This window comes from Acanthochromis polyacanthus, chromosome 13 (genome assembly GCF_021347895.1).
Source record: "Acanthochromis polyacanthus isolate Apoly-LR-REF ecotype Palm Island chromosome 13, KAUST_Apoly_ChrSc, whole genome shotgun sequence".
NCBI classification, from domain to species: Eukaryota; Metazoa; Chordata; class Actinopteri; family Pomacentridae; genus Acanthochromis; species Acanthochromis polyacanthus.
In genome coordinates this window covers 14,904,426-14,922,697 of record NC_067125.1, presented here as the reverse complement: position 1 = coordinate 14,922,697, position 18,272 = coordinate 14,904,426, and the positions used below count along the sequence as shown (strand labels likewise).

General features: G+C 40.5%; 1 protein-coding gene across 1 annotated transcript in view; it reads right to left on the bottom strand.

Moving 5' to 3' along the window:
* pcp4b (Purkinje cell protein 4b) overlaps positions 1–17,357 on the bottom strand; it is a 48,190-nt gene extending 30,833 nt beyond the window's left edge. The window contains exon 1 of the mRNA XM_022197206.2: positions 17,111–17,357. Coding sequence (XP_022052898.1) covers positions 17,111–17,119 — 9 coding nt within the window. The 5' untranslated portion in view covers positions 17,120–17,357. The remainder of the gene's footprint in view (positions 1–17,110) is intronic.
* Positions 17,358–18,272: the final 915 nt, after the last annotated feature.

Sequence of the window (18,272 nt, the reverse complement as noted above, 5' to 3'; positions counted from 1 at the left end):
ATTAAAGGATTCCTTTACGATTAGAAGTCCTTGCAATGAGAGAACACCCTCTGTCTTTCAGTTGTGCGTGTTAATTCATTTAGAACTTCATTTTCTTGCTATTTCTTCTTGACTCCTGCTGCAAACTGAGTGAAAACTACAATTCAAAAACATCTGCCTGGTTCCACCACTTCAACGATACAGGCTCCAAAAGTATCTTCAGCTTCTCCATCCATCCCTGACCTTAGAGACAAGTTGACAAAACAATCTCACCTCAAGGTTACTCAGCAGTTGCAGAGATTTCGACTAAATTTACAGCTTTAGACAGCTTGATAGACTGTTATTTGCAATGTCAGTGTCTACGAGAGGTGTTCACATTAACAGGAAGATTGAACAACTCCACCTTCTCCACAACTTTAAAAACTGCCTGCCTAATATTGAGTGTGTCCCCCTCACGCCACCAAAACAGCTCTCACCCAACATGCCACTGACACATGACCTCTGGAGATGTGTTGCAGCATTTGCACCATAACATCTGTAGCAGATTTGAGTCCTGTGGGTTGCTGGGTGCATCCTCTGTTCAATGGAATTAGGATCTGAAGAATTTGAAGGTCAAGTTAACACCTTGAACAGTTTTCGCAGTGTGGTGGTGATTGCCACCCTTGCTATGGCAGGTGTTGACTCGGTCCACAATAAGGTTTAGGTAGGCTGGTATGCATCACAATAACATCCAAATGAATGACAGAAAGCAAGGTTCCCCATCGGAGCATTGCATTATAATGCCAGTTCTTCATTTCCCCTGTCAGGGGTTTTAAGGTTGTGGATGATTGGTGTAGTGAACCTAGAGGTGAGATTGTTCTGTCACTGCAATATTTTTTGTCTTTTATATCAAGACTGTCACTTCTACTACTACTAAACCACCAATGTAGTTTGGTTGAGTCCAAACAGACTCTGGTGCATCACATCTTGAATTTTATTGTTGCCCTGCCAGACGTTTGCCACCCGTCATCTTCAATGTCTCTGTGTTCAGAAAACTTAAAGTACTGGTTTGTCTTTCTCGTGCAAAACAATAGTTTTACCTCGAAAGCTGAAGTTGTTTGTGTCTCCTGTGGTTTTCTAGATTAACTCTGTTGTGTGCAACATTGAAGCATCTCTCTCTTCATGGCAGATGAGATGAGAATGACAAAATCAATACTGTGCATCCTGGAAGCTTCTTAGCTTGCTAATCTGTGATAGTTGATTCAAAAGCATGGCTGGCATAATGCGATGATTGATATTTTGGCTTCAGCTGCATCATCTGGCTCAGCAACACTGACCATTTTGGGCTGAAGAGCTAAGACCCAGAGGGACTGGCTTGTTTAGAGGCGGGCCAACCTGTTGGCGGTTAACTGCTGTTCCGATCCAAGCCATCAGCTGTGAAGAAGGGTGGGGGTCCACGTGACATGGTGAGCTCTCGCTACATAACCAGGCGACCCAGATAGCGCTCCAGTCTGCCTTTATGGGCCAGGCAGCAGGAGAGTAGCTTTGCAAATGAACTGAGCAGAGCAAGGTGTTCAAATTAAGACTCTAATTATGTGGAATGACGAATCTGTCCTCTGCTTGTGCTGTCCCACCAGACACTGCCAGATAGAAACATCGCACAGAACAACTTCCCAGGGAAGTGGTGGCATTTGATGTGATAATAATGTGAAGAATCAACTCATTATTTGGATACCATTCAGCTCAGATCCTTTCTCCATGTCCAATGGATCCCTAAACACCAGCAGTCATTTTGAAGTGTATTGCTTAGTAATTACAATCAAAGCAGAGCAGTGGATAAAAATGAAGTCTGAGCAATTGGGGAAATAATGAAATGACGTTGTTCATTTATTTCTGAGGTTATTTTCAGACTTGGCAGCTTGCTCTGTCCAACAGTTCCCTGCCACACTCAATGGACATTAAGAATTTAAAAAAGCAGAAGTAGGCCACAGACAATTCAAGCAGAAAGAACATAAGGCCAAAGCAGCTCTTCTCCCTTCAGTTCTTCCACTGAAGGGCAGGAACAGATTGGTCTTCCAGTGAGAGGAGAAGCTGCAGAAACCACCAACCCAGGATCACGACAAGATTAAAAAGCTGCAGGATGCCAGCAAAACAAACTGCTTGAATTGTCTTCCATCTCTTCCCTTTTTTGGATCATTAAAAAAAAATCCCTCAAAACCTGCATTGAGTTTCTCGTGAAATCTGCAGAGGGCATGTTGGCTTGTGTCTGCTCAGATGAGAGGGGTCTCGGACAAATTCGCTTTGAGCAAACACAGTAAAAGAAACGACTCGTGGGATATACGGTGAAAACAAAATTTCACTGCTTCCATTTGATACCCTCTGAGAGCAATAATGTGCTTAATGTTGTTTGTTTATTGAGCACAGCCAATGGATATTGCGGTGTTTATTCCACTATGTTTATTAGGAATGAATCCAGAACCTGTGTTTATATTTTGGCGTCTATATCCAGGAGCATAAACAGTAGCATATGGCTCAACTGGGCATTCAGGAGGCAGGTCAATCCCAATTTAATTAAGTGTTGAGATGCAGGATGGCAGACTTTCACTGTCAGCTCGTGATTTATGTCTGCTTGTCAAGTAAATCCATATTTCACCTCGGAGCCAACTGCTACAAATCTCCTCTCGCACCGCTAGTTTGTCTCCGTCTTTGGCTGTTACAGTTAAATCCGAAGAGACATAATGTTAACTTTGAGCAGCAGGTTTTCTTCTCCATGAGCTGCTTCAGAAATAAGCACGCGAGTTAGGCTCCATTTAGTCCATAATGGGAAGTAAAGAAAATACCATCAATAAAGTTACAGCTCTGGAACTTTAACCAGCAGCTCTCCTGACCTTCTCTGTGTGGTCATTACAGAGACGCTGCACAGTATTTACTGAGGCAAACATATTAAAATCAATTCTGTCGCTCAGCACCTTCAAGTATTTGCAGCAAGCAGATAATGAGTTTAAATTTTGCTTAAACCAAAAGAAGGTACCCAAAATGGCCTCGTTAATGTCTTCTCTTCTTCTTATATTTAATGAAAGCATTCACTTAGAGCATTTCTTGAGGAAGATCGGTCATGTTGGTTACAAAACAATGCATTAAAGAAAAGGCAAATGGTCCATTTCATGTTGTTTATACACCATCAGAGTATATTTTCTTTCTGTTGTCAGTACTTGTACGCCCGGCAGCTCATAATAATCACCGAGAATAAAGACACAGAACATTAAGCAACAAAAGCTGCTAACAGAGAAGTTCAAAATGTTCTGTAAAGTTTGCTGCTTTTACGCCTCAAGATCAAGTGCACCCTTTGGTAGACACTCTTTTATTCTTTATTATAAATACACCCAATAAGCACAAAATAGACATGAGCTCAGTTTAGGCGCTAAATGTCCTGAATGAAAGGATCAAACTGCTCCATTGTTTATCTGAGAACCAGCCGGCATCAGAAATCCCACCAGCTGTTCTACAACACAAGTGTCTAGTTGTGGTTGTCATCCCAAAACTGAAGAGCATAAAAACGAGGAAAAGCAGATACCAGAGACAGAGTAGGAAATACAACCGCTGCTGTGGCAACATCAGAAACCCCGTATACCACTGTAAAGTCTTATTTAAGAAAGCAATTGCATTTTTTGTTATTTTTTTATGTTTTTAGGTCAGGTACAGTACACACAAATAAACTGAAAATGGATACCCAGCGCAAGTTTCATTGTGTTCATAGGAAAGGCTGTATTCCATCCCCAGGAGGATGTTTATAAGACTCAAACAGTGAGATTAAGGACAGTAACATACCAAAGCTCAACTTGTATAATAGCACAGTTTCTTGTAAAGCCAAAGGGGTTGGTGGAAAGGAGAATCCCGCATTTGAGGTTTTACTGACTTGCTCAAGAGCGCACCAAGAGCGATGACTGAGAGTTTAAAACAGCTTGCATATTTATGTGCCTCTAGTCAGCATTTGTCCAGATCTCTAAACCGGAGGCCCCACAGTCAAACCTATTTCTGTTACCTCCTCACTTATTAGATTGGCCTGCAGACCCCTGCAGTCCCTGAAGTGTTCCTTTCGGTCTCACATCTGTGGAGTGTGATGCTTTAATGATTTTGTGGGAGGAAAATTTGCAGCTTGCAGCAGTAATGTCGCTCTGCTAATTCAGCCCTTCCCACGCACTCAACTCGTAAGGTGAGTGACTGAAATATAGACACCGGCATGCACGCATGGCGCACTATTGCTGAGGCTGCTGAAATGTGTGATTTACACGACTGCGGTGCGCACAGAAAGCAAGGATGACTGTGGCCTTTTCTTTTGCACAGCAGCGACACCTATTATCATACATTAACACATTTTATGGTTGTCAAACTGTCCTTTCACATTCCAATCTGTTGTGTTACAATTTGAATGTTGAGATCTACCTCATTAATGCTCAACGATATACATATACACACAATTTTTAAACATTTAAAGTTTTCAACCACTTTAAATGTGATTATTTTTCATTCACGTCAGAAGCAGACTCACATTAGAGGATTTTTTTTTACGTGCAGATAATATGACAGCAACTCATCCATCAGCCTCGGGATCAAACAGCCTCTGTAAACGCCTTCTGAAGCACCAAGCTTAATAAAGATGTCAATTTATTTGATTGATTCACTTTACATTGTGCATTGGCTGTGCAAGACGCAGTCCATGAAACCGACAAACAACGGCTCATCAGCCATGTGTGCACAGCCGGGGAATTTACGGCTGCATACTAATCAGACAACAAGTGCACATACATTACAAAAACTGTTTTCATCCCAGTCACTTAACCACCCAGTGTGGAATAGTTTCAGAGTGCGTTCGGCACCAATCCAAATGATTTATGTTGTTGCGGCTGAGTGAATTGCCATTCATATCTTCTTTGCTGTTGATAAAGATTGAGCTGGTTGATAGAGTGTTTGTTGATTAAACCCACAAGGGAAACAAAACCTGATATGAATCAACGTACAGATAATAAACCGACTAATAGCATTAGGTAGAGAATGTGACAACGGAAATAATAGAATTAAAATTGCTGTTTAAAGATGCTTCTAAGATTTTAAAGTTGAAAACAATGTTACAAAATCATCTCTTGCATAATGACTGCTAGTGACCTGAAATGGTTTAAGTTGGTTGATTAAGTCACAAGCTACACAATGCAATGCTAAAAGTGAAACCTGTCATTAAATAAAAGACAGAGAAGACATTACTGTGACCATTTAAAGTACCTTCATCTTCCATTTCTACTTTTTCCTATAAATGCAGCAGATCTGAGCATTAACTCTTGTGAGTCACAATTCTGCATGACTTCAAGCAGATGGCCGCATATTCTGTTGAAGTTAGCGAGGGTTGCCACCAACAGACCAAAGGATCAGAATTAGTGACAGCAGTTTGATCAACGGCTACGACCCAGAGACAACACAGCAGTTTTCACAATGGAAGAGCCTGAAGTCTCCAAGACAGAAGACTAACCGTCAGGTCAGGAGTGCACCAAGAGAACAATCGGCATTTTCTTTGACATTTTGCAATGTGAATTCATCGCCCAGGGTCATACTGTCAACGCCAAGTCCTAACATCATGAGGCGTCTGAGGGAAAACATTCAGAAAGATGGCAGTTGTGTGCTCCATCATGATAACGTGTCATCATCACAGAGCTTTGACAAACCTGTGAGTTTTTTGACAGCACCAGCACATTGGTTTCCCAATCGTTACCAAAATGGAAATCAGGTTGAATAAACAAAGTTTTGTCTTGTAGTTGTCTTATTCTAAAGTTTGGCACCACGATTTCCATTTTAACTGAAAATGTGCTTCAGTTTCAAATAACGGTTATGGGTTTCCTTGCTCGCTAATAATCGATATTGGTACTAAAACGAATACATCAGACAACCCCTAGTTTTGACACAGGGATTCAAGGTGCATGATGCAGATTATTCTTGACTTGCTTACAAAACTGAACTTCCAGGGAGTTTTCCAATTGTGGCGTGAGCACTGGGAGCAGAGTATCGTTACACAAAGCTACTACTGCAAAGGGGATGGTGGCCAAATTTAAAAATCAGCTGTAGTTTTTGGTTCTTAGCAACACAGACTCAGGTGTTCCTGACTACACCTTGTACAAGACAGATATCAATGAATGAAAACCACATACAGCAACTGCACAAAGATGCCGGAAGAAAAGTCAGGGTATTACCAAACACAGCCAGACTCATCCTTTAGGCAACACGAATGTGTTCACAAAATGCAATGGAAATCTATCATAGAGTTGTTGTTTGTAATTTATCAAACACACTGTATGTAAATGCATAAAATTATGTTCACAAGATGATCATCCAGACAGACTGGGAGGAATAACTCACAGCTGGGAGAGAATTTAGCTTTCAAGTTTGTATTTTACTCAATTTACAAAGCCGAGCCACTTTAATAGTGTGCACCATCAGGATGAAAAACAATCTCTCCAAGTGTCTTTCGGCCTATTGGACAGTTTACAAAAATCTGTCCAGCGACACTGGAGGCCACAACACAGCAGCTCTACGCAATCCCCAAAAGTCCCCTAATCCAGCAGTACATGCTCCAAAGCTGCTTAATGTCTGAATGCAGCCACAGACCAGCTCCTGTTGTAGGTTCACCAATCTGAAATGACTAGGACAGCATTATATGGCTTTTGCTATGCATAAGTGCAGATTTCTAGCCCCAGATACAGTATACATTTTAAGGATTAAGCACCTTATATTATTCATTATAAAAGCTGCCGATGTCAGTTTTTAAATGAGATTGAGAGCAAATGCTTGAACTCTTGAGATGAAAAGTGTCAAGAGCAACAAAAGAGAGAGAGGGGAAAAAAACACTGTCGAAAGTAATTCCTCGCATCTACCCTGGATAATGACCAAAGATGAAAATGGATGCCATTACTGCGGCTGCTTTAATAAACATGACGCATCAAGCTGTGGCGGAAAATGCATTTAATTTTGTCTGGAGACATAAACACAGTGGATTTATTACAACTCCTGCTGCAGTTTAAACCCAAAGCTCTGTGTTGAGCCTCGAGAATCACATTAAACAACCCATTCTGAGGAGTGAAAGAGTGATGACGTGTGAAGATGTTAGTCCAGCAATAAAGGAGACAATGAAAGATTTGGAGACATTCCTTCAAAACACATACTGTCATTATAGTTGGTAGAGTAGTTTTTACCGAGGAAAGCAACTGTAATTGCACTTAGGTGTCGAATTTGGAGGAAATAATTTGATCAAGAGCAGAAAATCTAATCTAGACAAGTGGTTAAGTAAGCGAGTCTCAAGTTTGCTAAAAAACTGAAGAGCTGTGGAGAAATGCTGGATTTGTTCAGGATATTAAAGTAATGACATCATCGCTCCATCCCTGGTTTGGGGTTATTCCAGTCCAAGGACTTAAAGAAATTTCCGATGTCTGCTTAAAGTGGATTAAACAGCCTTTTCTGTCATATTTATGTTTTCTGTCCACAGACTGTTGAATTTAGCCAACTCCCAAGTAAGACAGGGCTAATTTAGAGGAGCCGAAATACAGTATAGGATTTCTCACTGCAATCTTTCACATAAATGACAGCTTCTTCTATCATTAAAAGCTCCGTCTCCAAAGACGCAAGTACTTGTAGTAATGATCTGGCAGCCTATCAAGGCTAGGTTTATGCTAATTTCTAATCAGGCTAATTAGTATTTCTGTCTGTCCCCAGCTGGACCAACTTGTTCAAAAATGCTGCACGTCGCAAAAATTAAAGGTTGAAAAAAACTTCTCGGATGCACAAACTGTCAACATACTTTCCTTGTACTAGCTCATGAACACACCCACCACATCTGTGTTGGTACTTTAAGGAGTTGAACGTAACAAAACTCTTTTGATGTTAATTAGCCCAGCAGAATATGGATAGGAGGTGCCAAAATAAGATCAATAACATCTTAAAATATCTTTGACTTGATTTAGACACCGTCTTCAAAGTCTGAACTGCCTCTCCGGACGTCACCGACGCTGACGGAGTTGATGTGACGGTGACAGAAAGATGACAGAAAGCTGCCGAAACCAAAGACTGTCTGCTACTGTATGGGTGGCTATGGCTTGAAGACGGCTTAGTTATGAGTCAGTGGCTGCAGGACTGTAACAGCACAGCTCCATTATGTAGCTCAGAAATACCTACAAGTCAATGTGAGTTCAAGCACCCTTGGAAATTGTTCCATGAAATGTGCATTAACTCTATAAAGTGGCTTTTTTCAGTGCAAAGTTACCAACAGAACCACAGAGTGAACATTCAGGAATCTGTGGATGAATAAATGTTAACTGGAAGTTCAAATCCTGCTGCCTATAAGTTAACCTTTAGCTTGGTTCACTTCATTGCAAAAGGTTTCTCCTTATTTTGCTTTTTGGAGTGACTTTCAATTGTTTCTTGAACGCAAAAGGCCTTATAAGCAGCAGAACATTTCAATCACATCAGAGGAAGCACAGGTGCAATCAAGACGCAAATCCTATTTCCTGTAACAGCATCCACATGGTTTCCTTTCTTCTTACTCCCTCCTCCTACAGACATAAGGAGTGGGAAAGGATGTAAGAAGTGAAGAAAAACAAGAAAATATGTCTTTTCCTTCCTCTGAACCATTCCTAACAGCAGAACAGCTGTCAAGTCTGTGGGGACTTTTTTTTACACTGTGAAAATTAGCATTTTAACACTGTTTAACTATAATTTTTAAAACAATTTGCTGTTTTTTACTGTACAGATTTTTTCAGTTTTGTAAAATTACAGAAAATAACAATAAAAGCAACAAAATTAAAGCACTCATTTATATGCTGATTACAAGAAAACAGGTCAAAATGGTAAAATCTATATTTTTACAAATGGTTATTTGTTCTTTTGCAGTTTTTGGTTGTAAAATCGCACTACTTTCAGTGTGGAAAAACATATTGTTAATTTACTGATATTTTTGTATTATTTGACTGGAAAAATGACGTATATAAAGGACTAAAAATCACTGAGTTTAGTTTTTCTTGGTTTTGTTCAATTACAGATAATATCTAGGAAAGTCACCAAAAAAAATGTATATACATGCTAACTGTAAAAAGAAAAGAAAAATACGAGTCAAAACTGTACATAATGTCCTCATCAAAAATCAATTCTGTAAATGGTAATTCCTTCTTTTACTATGTTTTATGTGAAATTACATAGTATTACTGCAATCAAAAAATCCAATTACGTCAATTATTTGTGTGTTTTTACAGTTTTTAAACATTGAAGTATTGCATCTTTTTTAAAGTATGTTTTCTGGCATTTTGCTGCCAAATTCGTGCTCTTTTTGATGGATTTTTTTATAGTGTAGAGTTTGTAATTTCTTTTGCACACTGTCTAAATACTAATTAAATGCTCTCCTACCATCATCGGTACAGCACTGCTTTTAATGTCTTTCAGGTCTGCCTGAGTGTTTGCACATGTAAACAGCTCAACAAACATCTGTGTAATTACTGCATCCTTCTGTATTTACACAAGGATCAGACCAGTCAAACCACAGTGTGTAAAAGCACTTCAGTGTTCAGACACTGAACATACATGAAGCATGTTTCTACTGGCAGCAGCACATTTTCCAAATGTCATAATTACTTATCATGTCTGTAAATTTGTCATGATAATCCAGCTCATACTTATATATTACTTGTTAGACTAAATGCTTTAGGCAGGCTGTGGTTCTTCTCAATACACACATTCAGCCTCATGTAACTGAATGAAAATAAGATAGACCATTAAAATGTTTGTTGCTGAAAGAGATTAGACTCTCTTTCTCTCCCTGTGTTGTTATTCATGATACAAATCCTAAAGGGAAATGAGAGATTGTGGAGAGGAACATATTTCTGATGAATGAAGGAACTTGTTCTTTTGTTTGAGTTGTCTCTATTAATACTGTCTCTATACAAAACTGTAGTGAGGTTGTAAAGTTGTTTCAGATCGGCATCTAATCGCCAACATATTTCCAATTAAAAGGGTATCTCTGTTTGAAATATATACTGACAGTCAACAGAAACTTTGAGGTAGAAATGTACGCAGAATTCTACTTGTAGGGGGGTTGTAATTATTCATTGTGGATTTACTGATGATCTAGTGCCCTGGTAGTTGAGATAATGAGGAGTTGTCATTTTGTCATGATTCATTGCACATGGGTTGGTCACTTTGCAAAAGTGAACCAAATACACACCAAGCAATACTCAGTGAGTATCTGCACAATTTGAGAATGGGTTTTGAAGGCCTATATAAAGGCCCAAAAAAGGCCACCATTGTTAGTCCAGTAAACAGCTTCATGCCGCGTCTATCACATGAACAATGTCTCCGGGCACTGGGTACGGTGGAGGTCGGTTTGAGCTCCAGTGATGTAGCCAGGCGTATGGGCTGTTCCCAACCCACAATCAGAAGCCTGGTCCAAAGCATGCGCCGACGGATTGCTGCCTGCATCGAAGCAAATGGAGGCCATACTCAGTATTGACTGTTGTGACTTTGTGTTTGGCAGGTGCCGTTTTCTTTTGTGAAATTCTTTATTTTGAAATCATTCTTGAAACTTTAGATTTTTGTTTCTGTATGCCAATATGCTGAACAAATGATTCATATGAAGAAAATCCAGTTTCGGGCTTCAAAATAAAAATTATGTTGAAAAATATGGTCTCAAAGTTTTTAATGACTGTCAGTGTACTTTCAATAAAGGTTTAGTTCCTGTATTCTCAAGCTTCTTGAGGAAATCCTCAGTGCAGAAATAAGCACATTGGAACGGCCTTAATGATGATTACTGACAACTTTTATGTGAAGGAAGGATGAAGGACTGGTCAGCTAAAGGACTTGTAAGATACCCAGTATCATTCACAACTATATAAATACCTCCAGTCATTAGCTACCCAGCACTATATTACACCTTGGGTAATTCATCCTGGGCTATCCGGTATCCATCAAGCTGTTTGTCTTTAACCATGTTTTGGTATCAAACGTTGACACATAGCACTGATTTTTAAAGTGTTTTTACTACTACAGATTTTTAGTATGCTAAACTAAGCATTTACAATGGATGATGGTGTAATTTCCAGTTTGATCTCAAGTTGGCAGCATTGTTTCACTCTCACAATTCAGACACTCTGGTACAAAAGTGTACCTGTTTGGCTTGTTGTCGTACCATGATGGCGCTGCAGCTGGTTTCAGGTTTAGTTTAGACAAGGAATTAGTGTTGAGCTATTCATGAATCAGATCATTTTAAAGCAGAACAGGAGCATGACGATGACATGGCTACGCAGAGGGCACATCAGGAAATGTCAGCCTTCAGTTGATGCGGTCACAGCGGGATAAAAGGACAAAGGTGCTGTGATTTATGAAAGCAGACGGAAGCTTGAAAAGTCTGTAGCTTCCTTGCGCATATATAAATATAAGGATTATTCTTTTACTTGACTGCAAATCCGTTTCAGTCAACGTTGCAGTGTCTGAAGTCTGGAACCCGTGGACATCACCACCTGCTGAGTTGCTTTCTTTGAAATGTTTGAACAGACCTTTGCAGCCGCCTCAGTCGCTGCTTGTTTGTGGGTCTTTCTGACTCCAGTTTTATCTTCTAAAAGTAAAAAGCAGCTCAGTTGGGGTGACGGACTCGGCCATTCAAGAACATTCCGTTTCTTTTCCTTAAGAAGCTGTTTGGTTGCTTTTTCTGTATGTTTTGGGTCATTATTCATGCGAACAGTTCTGCAGTATTTGACTCAGTCCGAGCAGAATAATCTCTTTTCAGAATAATCAATAAACACCAGTGACCCAGTTCTATTAGCAGCCATACATGCCTATTCTATAAAACTTCCTCCACCTTGTTTAACAGATGACGTGGTCCTTTGAATCATGAGCCCTTCTTTTCCTCCACACTCGTCTCTTCCAATCACTCTGGTACTAGTTAATCTTGGTCCTTCGGTCCAAAGAATCTTCTTTCATTTTCGTGTTCTTTTTTGTTGCTGATGATTCTGTTCTTGAGTGTTACTACTAGTTTGTATATGTTTTTACATTCATGAAGGCATCAGTTTATTGTAGACTTTGACAATGATACACCTACCTCCTCTGTGTTTTTGCCTTGGCTAGATGTTCTGAGATGTTTCTCTTCACCAAGGAGAGGATTCAGTAGCCGTCCACTTTGGTTGTCTTCTATTGTCTTCCAGGCCTTTTGTTGTTCTTGAACTTGCCAGTTCATTCCATATTTTTTACGAATGTCCCATATGCTTAATCTGGCCACTTGTGAATGTCATGTTAAAGCTGCTGTCCGGAGTTTCCGTTTGTTTTCAATTTATGTATCATTTTTTAACAAAGCTTAAATGTGTTAGTCTAGTTCGATACTATAATATAAAGTTAGTATAACGCAATATGAAAATTTATTCCTGAGCTCCGCCTTCCTCTCATAGACCCCCATGTTATTCCAAAAAGCGCCGGTCGCTGCCGACCAATCAAGTTCGAGCTTCAGCTTTGTCATGCTGTCAATCAACGGTTACGCGCACAGCAAGCAAGCCCATGCAGAGGTGGGCGAGCTACGCACTACGCAACCGCGCGCACATTTGTTTTGCTTGTGGAGGAGAGAGCATCAGGGATCAGCAACTTCCAGAAAAGTTACCAATCCCACGGCTTGTCAGGCCAAGAGACTGCAGGACGTTTTTTGGCTCGGGGTGCTCGCGTCGCTCCCCGACCACGGCCTCCATAGCCCGCCTGACTGCTTCGTTTAGATGCCCGACCTCTGGAGGAAGATGTTGGGGCGTCTGGGACATACTCGTCGTCAGAGGAGTCGTGCAATTCTGAACTCTAGATAGAAATAAATAAACAATCTAACACATATACACGCGTAAATGCACTAAGTTTGATAAACAACGTCATCGAGAGGGATACACGAGTGTCATCACATATTGAAACTTTACTCGTTCGTCCTAGCAGATTCATGTTATTTTGGTATTAGGACAAGTTAGACTCAATACAGCATTCTAACGTAATTCCTTTATTATTTACTAAATGTACTAAATGTAGAAGAGGGGAAAACAGCAAAACAGGCGAGATGCTGCAGCACTCCGGGCACTCCTCTCATGTACTGCGCGCGTGCACAAATAAAGGGGCAAAATCAGAGGGAGGGAGGGAGGGACCAACAGTGTTTTGGGAGATGCTGCGATTCAAACTCCGGACAGCAGCTTTAATGTCTGTGACAGGTTGTTTTTGATAGTTCCGTCAAACGATGGCCTCCTTCACACACATGGTCACCTCGTTGGAGACCACATTGAGAATTCACATGAACACTTATCAAAGGCAAATTCAACGATTCAGAGTCAATTCCAGATCTTCTATCTCCTTAATTTGTAACAAAATATTGTGGAAACAGGACACACCTGAACATGAAATCGCTCACCTCCTTCAATTATAGCTGAAAGTCTTCAATTTACACATTTCATTTCTATAGGGTACAGAGGCAAATTACAAAAAATATGTCCCTTCCCAAATACTACTGGACCTAACTGTACCAGGCTTTGCAAAAGTTCTGTTACACGGTTTCATGATCTTTGGAGACGTTTACATGTCGGAGTGAAAAATTCCATTAAATAAACTGAAAGTTCTACCTTATAGGCAGGTGCCATTAATACAAATTTGTTCTCTGGTGAAGTTGTATCAAGATGGAAGTCAAAAGAGTCGAGATATCTGCTCTCCTTCGTGCTGGCAAATATCTCAACTCTTTTGACTTCCATCTTGATACAACTTCACCAGAGAACAAATTTGTATTAATGACACCTGCCTATAAGGTAGAACTTTCAGTTTCTTTAATGGAATTTTTCACTCCGACATGTAAACGTCTCTGAAGATCATGAAACTGAGTGTAACAGAACTTTTGCAAAGCCCGGTATATCTGTCTACAGTGACAAAAAACAATTTGCGATATCTTTAAATTAATCTAAACTTCTTATTGTGTATCTGCTGTTATAAATATTAAGCTCTTAAAGGTTTCTAAGCTACGTAATCTTAATATGAGGCTCAGACTTCCTTACATAAGCAGTGAGTGATTGTGGTTGAGGCTTAATGGTGGCTGTATTACATTTAGGTGTGACATTTCCAGGACTGGCTCACTGGTCAGGCTTACGCAGCATCCACATCATATTATAACTCCTAATTACAAGCAACTGATTGAAAATAAAAATAACTGCTCTCATCTGCCTCCAAGCTCTGAGTCAGAGAAATTCAGAATGACGATAGCGAGATATCCGACTTGGTTAAAAAAAATAAATAAATAAATTAAAAAACACACAAGATGTGTCAACAAACAGTTGGGAAAATAGCTGCAAAGCCACCATAACTGTCAGTTACATCTCATTAAAAAAGTAAAACGGACTGATTCAGTTAATCTGAAAGGAGCTTTACACAGTGGTCTATGTGGCTTCACGTGTAAATGAAGCACTGCAAATATCTGACCCTATGAACACTTCTATCTAATAATAACCAGATGCAGCATTACTCAGACAGCCCAGTGATTCAGTGCTTTTCCTTTTAGGACAAACTAACTGTTTTATAAAGCTACATTATCAGAACGTTACTGTGTAATTGAGGAAAGTCGCAACAATGTCAAACTGGCGAACAGAAAATCACTCAGAAAGGGAACAAGAGCAGACAGCCAGCTGCAGTTTAAGACCTCCGAATGTGGAAGACAAACCGTCATGATGGATAGTGGCCGTGTCAGTAGCTGAATTTCTACTCTGTACCCAACAGCAAAGTATTAAAGCCTCTGAGTCAGCCATTTTCCACCATCTGGAGCACCTGACAGTTTTCAGTCTCTCGTGTCATCTCGTTCTTTCCTCCCTGATGTGAACAACAATGACAGAAGTAAGGAGCTTTGTGGACTGACAATAGCTGTTCAGCTGCATCTTTAAAGCTTGTTTTTTTTAAAATTGTTATTTTACTAAGAGATTAAGAAAAGGTAAAAACTGTAAAATAGTATTACTTTGGGGTATTGTATTTTGGAGCAGGAGTGTGTGGATGAATGAGGGAGGCGGAGAGAACAAGGGCAGGGAGGGAGGCGGGGGTGAGGGAGGGACCACTGCAGTGCTGACCACTGCGAGACTCATCCATCCAGAACATGCTGAGCTGCTCTGCTGGGTGTTTTTTGGCGTCAAGTCAACTTTGGAGACTGAATACTTTCATGACTTTGATGAAGAATAACTTGGCTCTGCACGGTTCTTCTTGAAACGTATCAACTAAGCACAAAAATCGCTCCACCACCAGACCCTGCATTCTTCCTCATCCTCACCAGGGTCCTGTTCTGAACTCACAACCCTTCAATCAACAGGGCAGCTTCTCTTTACTTTGCACATTACTGCCAGACAAAAAGCTCAGGTGATTTCACTGCCGGCGAGGGATTAAATTATTCAAAAGCTGTTATAGCTTGCGTTGTGTGAGCACTCTGAATTTATCTTTTACTGAGGCAGCCGGTGAACGACTTCCTATAAACAGTTTGCAGGAAAGTAAAGGTGCTGTCTGCCACCAATCCATTTGATGGGATGACAAACTGCATACCCACTAGACTGCAGGATTGAACTCTGATAGAATTGCTTCCTTCTCAGCCTGAAAGCTGCTGTCGGGGTGTTTGGAAATTTTTTTTACCGAGGTACTTGAGTTTAAAACATTGCACGCTCTTTAAGTTAAACACTGTGTGAAGACAAACATCTCAGACCTCCAACTTATCCTTTGTGCAAACATTTATAGCTGTGTTTTCCCAACTTTAACACATGCACAGTGGAACACAAACACAAATGTATAAGTAAGCCTTTAAAAAAACAAATATGTAACCTGCACAAATAAGAATACTCCAATAACTCCAAATCTCTCATCACTTAATTCTAATATCTGCCCTAAAATGTGTATCAGGACACCACGTTACACTGTTATAGGGTTTAAGAACAGAAACCACACAGTTATTAACACTAAACCTCCGTTATTTTCAACCATTACAAGGAAGATTTTATTTTAAATATAGATTTGCCAGTAGAAAAGTTCTTTTTATCTGCTGTGAAAAACACCTGCCGAACTTTCAATACCTGACTGAACTGGAAGCGACTTGTCTTCGTCTCTGAACTGAGGTGTTTGCTGAATATTTTCCTGATGTCCCACAATCTGCGGACAGATCGGGACATTTAAAAAAATGACAACAACTGAAGGCGTCACTTGGATGCACATTAGTGTGATGACAGTACCAATCACCTGACAAGAACAGAGCAGATCAAAAGCATTCTGAAGAGAGTTGTCATCAGCACCAGCTCAAAACCTGATCAGCTTCATGTCATGGCTCCATTATTGTCATGTTGCGGAAAAAAAAAAGAGAGTCAAATATAGTACCTGAACCATTTTCAACTTTTTATCCACTTTAAAATGAATGGAGCTGAAGCATGTGTGTCTGTATCTGACTGAAGGGAGTGCGCTGTGGGAAAACCTAACAGCAGTTTTCCATTGCGAGCTGAACCCCCTTTATGCCCGGGATTGTTGGCTGTTTTATAAGGAGAGATTAACCTACAGTGTGGTTGGTAGAATCACCCGCACAGCACTACCAACCACACATTGTTAAATGAATCATCTGCAAAAAAACATATATATTTCAGCAGGTTCACTCCACCCGTTTAATTCAGATAATCAGAGGAGCAAAATGACTACTGGTCACTTCTTGTACAATGAGGCTAAATTTTGGCCAAATTGCGTTCAGTGTAATTGCTGTATGGTTGAAAATATTATTCTGGACCACGGTAACAGCCATCTCTCGTAAATCCACCGTTACTTCAGGGGGAGTAGCTCTGGACACACTGATGCGCCCTGGTGTTCCCTACGCTGCTGCCGCTCGGCACACTTTGGCAGCGCAGCTGTGCAGCATCTGACACTCACTGATGAATCATATTCGCGCCGCAACAGACAGTAAATGTGGGGGGGGGAAATCAGATAACATAATCCGTCGCCAACAGCAGCTTTCCTGGCTGCCAAACCTCCCGTTAACGATGCCTCCATCTGCGCGTAAGCGTACGAAGCGTGCGTAAAATGGGGTTAATCCCGACGCCTCTTTTGTTTTTAAAACATAAAATAATCCTACCTCGCTCATGATGGACGTCGAGGTGGGTTTCTTTCGCCTTCTTCTCCCGGTGATGAGTTGCGGAATGAGGAAGTGTCAACCACAGTGGTCTTTAAAAGAGTGGCTCGCCGCGGACAGAGAAGCTTTATAAAGTGTTAAGCTCAACTCCTCCGTGTCATCACGTCACTAATAAACCAATAGGAATGCCGTGGGCAAATGTGTCTCCCAAGTCACCACCCAACTTCTTCGAGCATGCATACGCTGTGTAAGCCCTTTTCATGATGATCAGCCAAACGGAGCGGCTCTCTCCTGGTGATGAACACCCACTCACAAATATGAGCTTTGGGAGGCATTTTCATGCTCCAGTCATCATGTCATAGGGAGGAATTGTTATTTCACCACCACAACATGTCCCACTGTCATTTCCACCTGAGTATGTGCACTACTGTGTGGGTGTACTTCATAGCAAAAGGCAATGAAGTCAAATAATCAGCCGCCTTTCTCATCTTCCCTCTCAGAAAACACAGTTTTACCGTTTTTATGTGGTCAATGACTGAAACAAACCAGTGTTGCACCACTACAGGATTCAGAGGAGCTTTCCACAGCATCACCCTGCTGTGATATTCACCTGACATTCTTCTCACTTTTATTATAGGATTAATTATGTCTGGTAAAGGTTTACTGTGGCATAATAAGCTAATTAGATTTTCTCTGGTGCATTCCCAAACAACAGCATGCTGAATTTATTGCATCAGAGAGAAGCAGCTTTGTGTTTTAAGTTTATTACATTTCTCAGTTGAAAGTGGAAATGATTTTTCAGAATGAATGGTGCCTATTTGTCGTTGTGTAATCCTTTTTTTCTTTATCCCAGAGCCTAGCCGTTCCCCTCCTTACAGCCCCTTTTAAAGTCAGTTTTAAATTGTACCAGGTAATTATCATTTGTCCTCAATCCATAGATCCATTTGTACAACTCAATACACAATGTTTCTTTAAATTGTGCATTTAAAGCAAAAGCAGCAACTTTCAATTCAAAACCTGGTTCCTGAATGTCCAAATGGAAACATTCTCAGACTAAGAGGAAGAGGACAGTTTTCACAAAGCTATGATGTGGATACGCTTTGAAGGTTGTTCAGTTTCCTTTTGTATTATCACCGAGCACCATGAAGTCCCAGAGCAGTGTGAT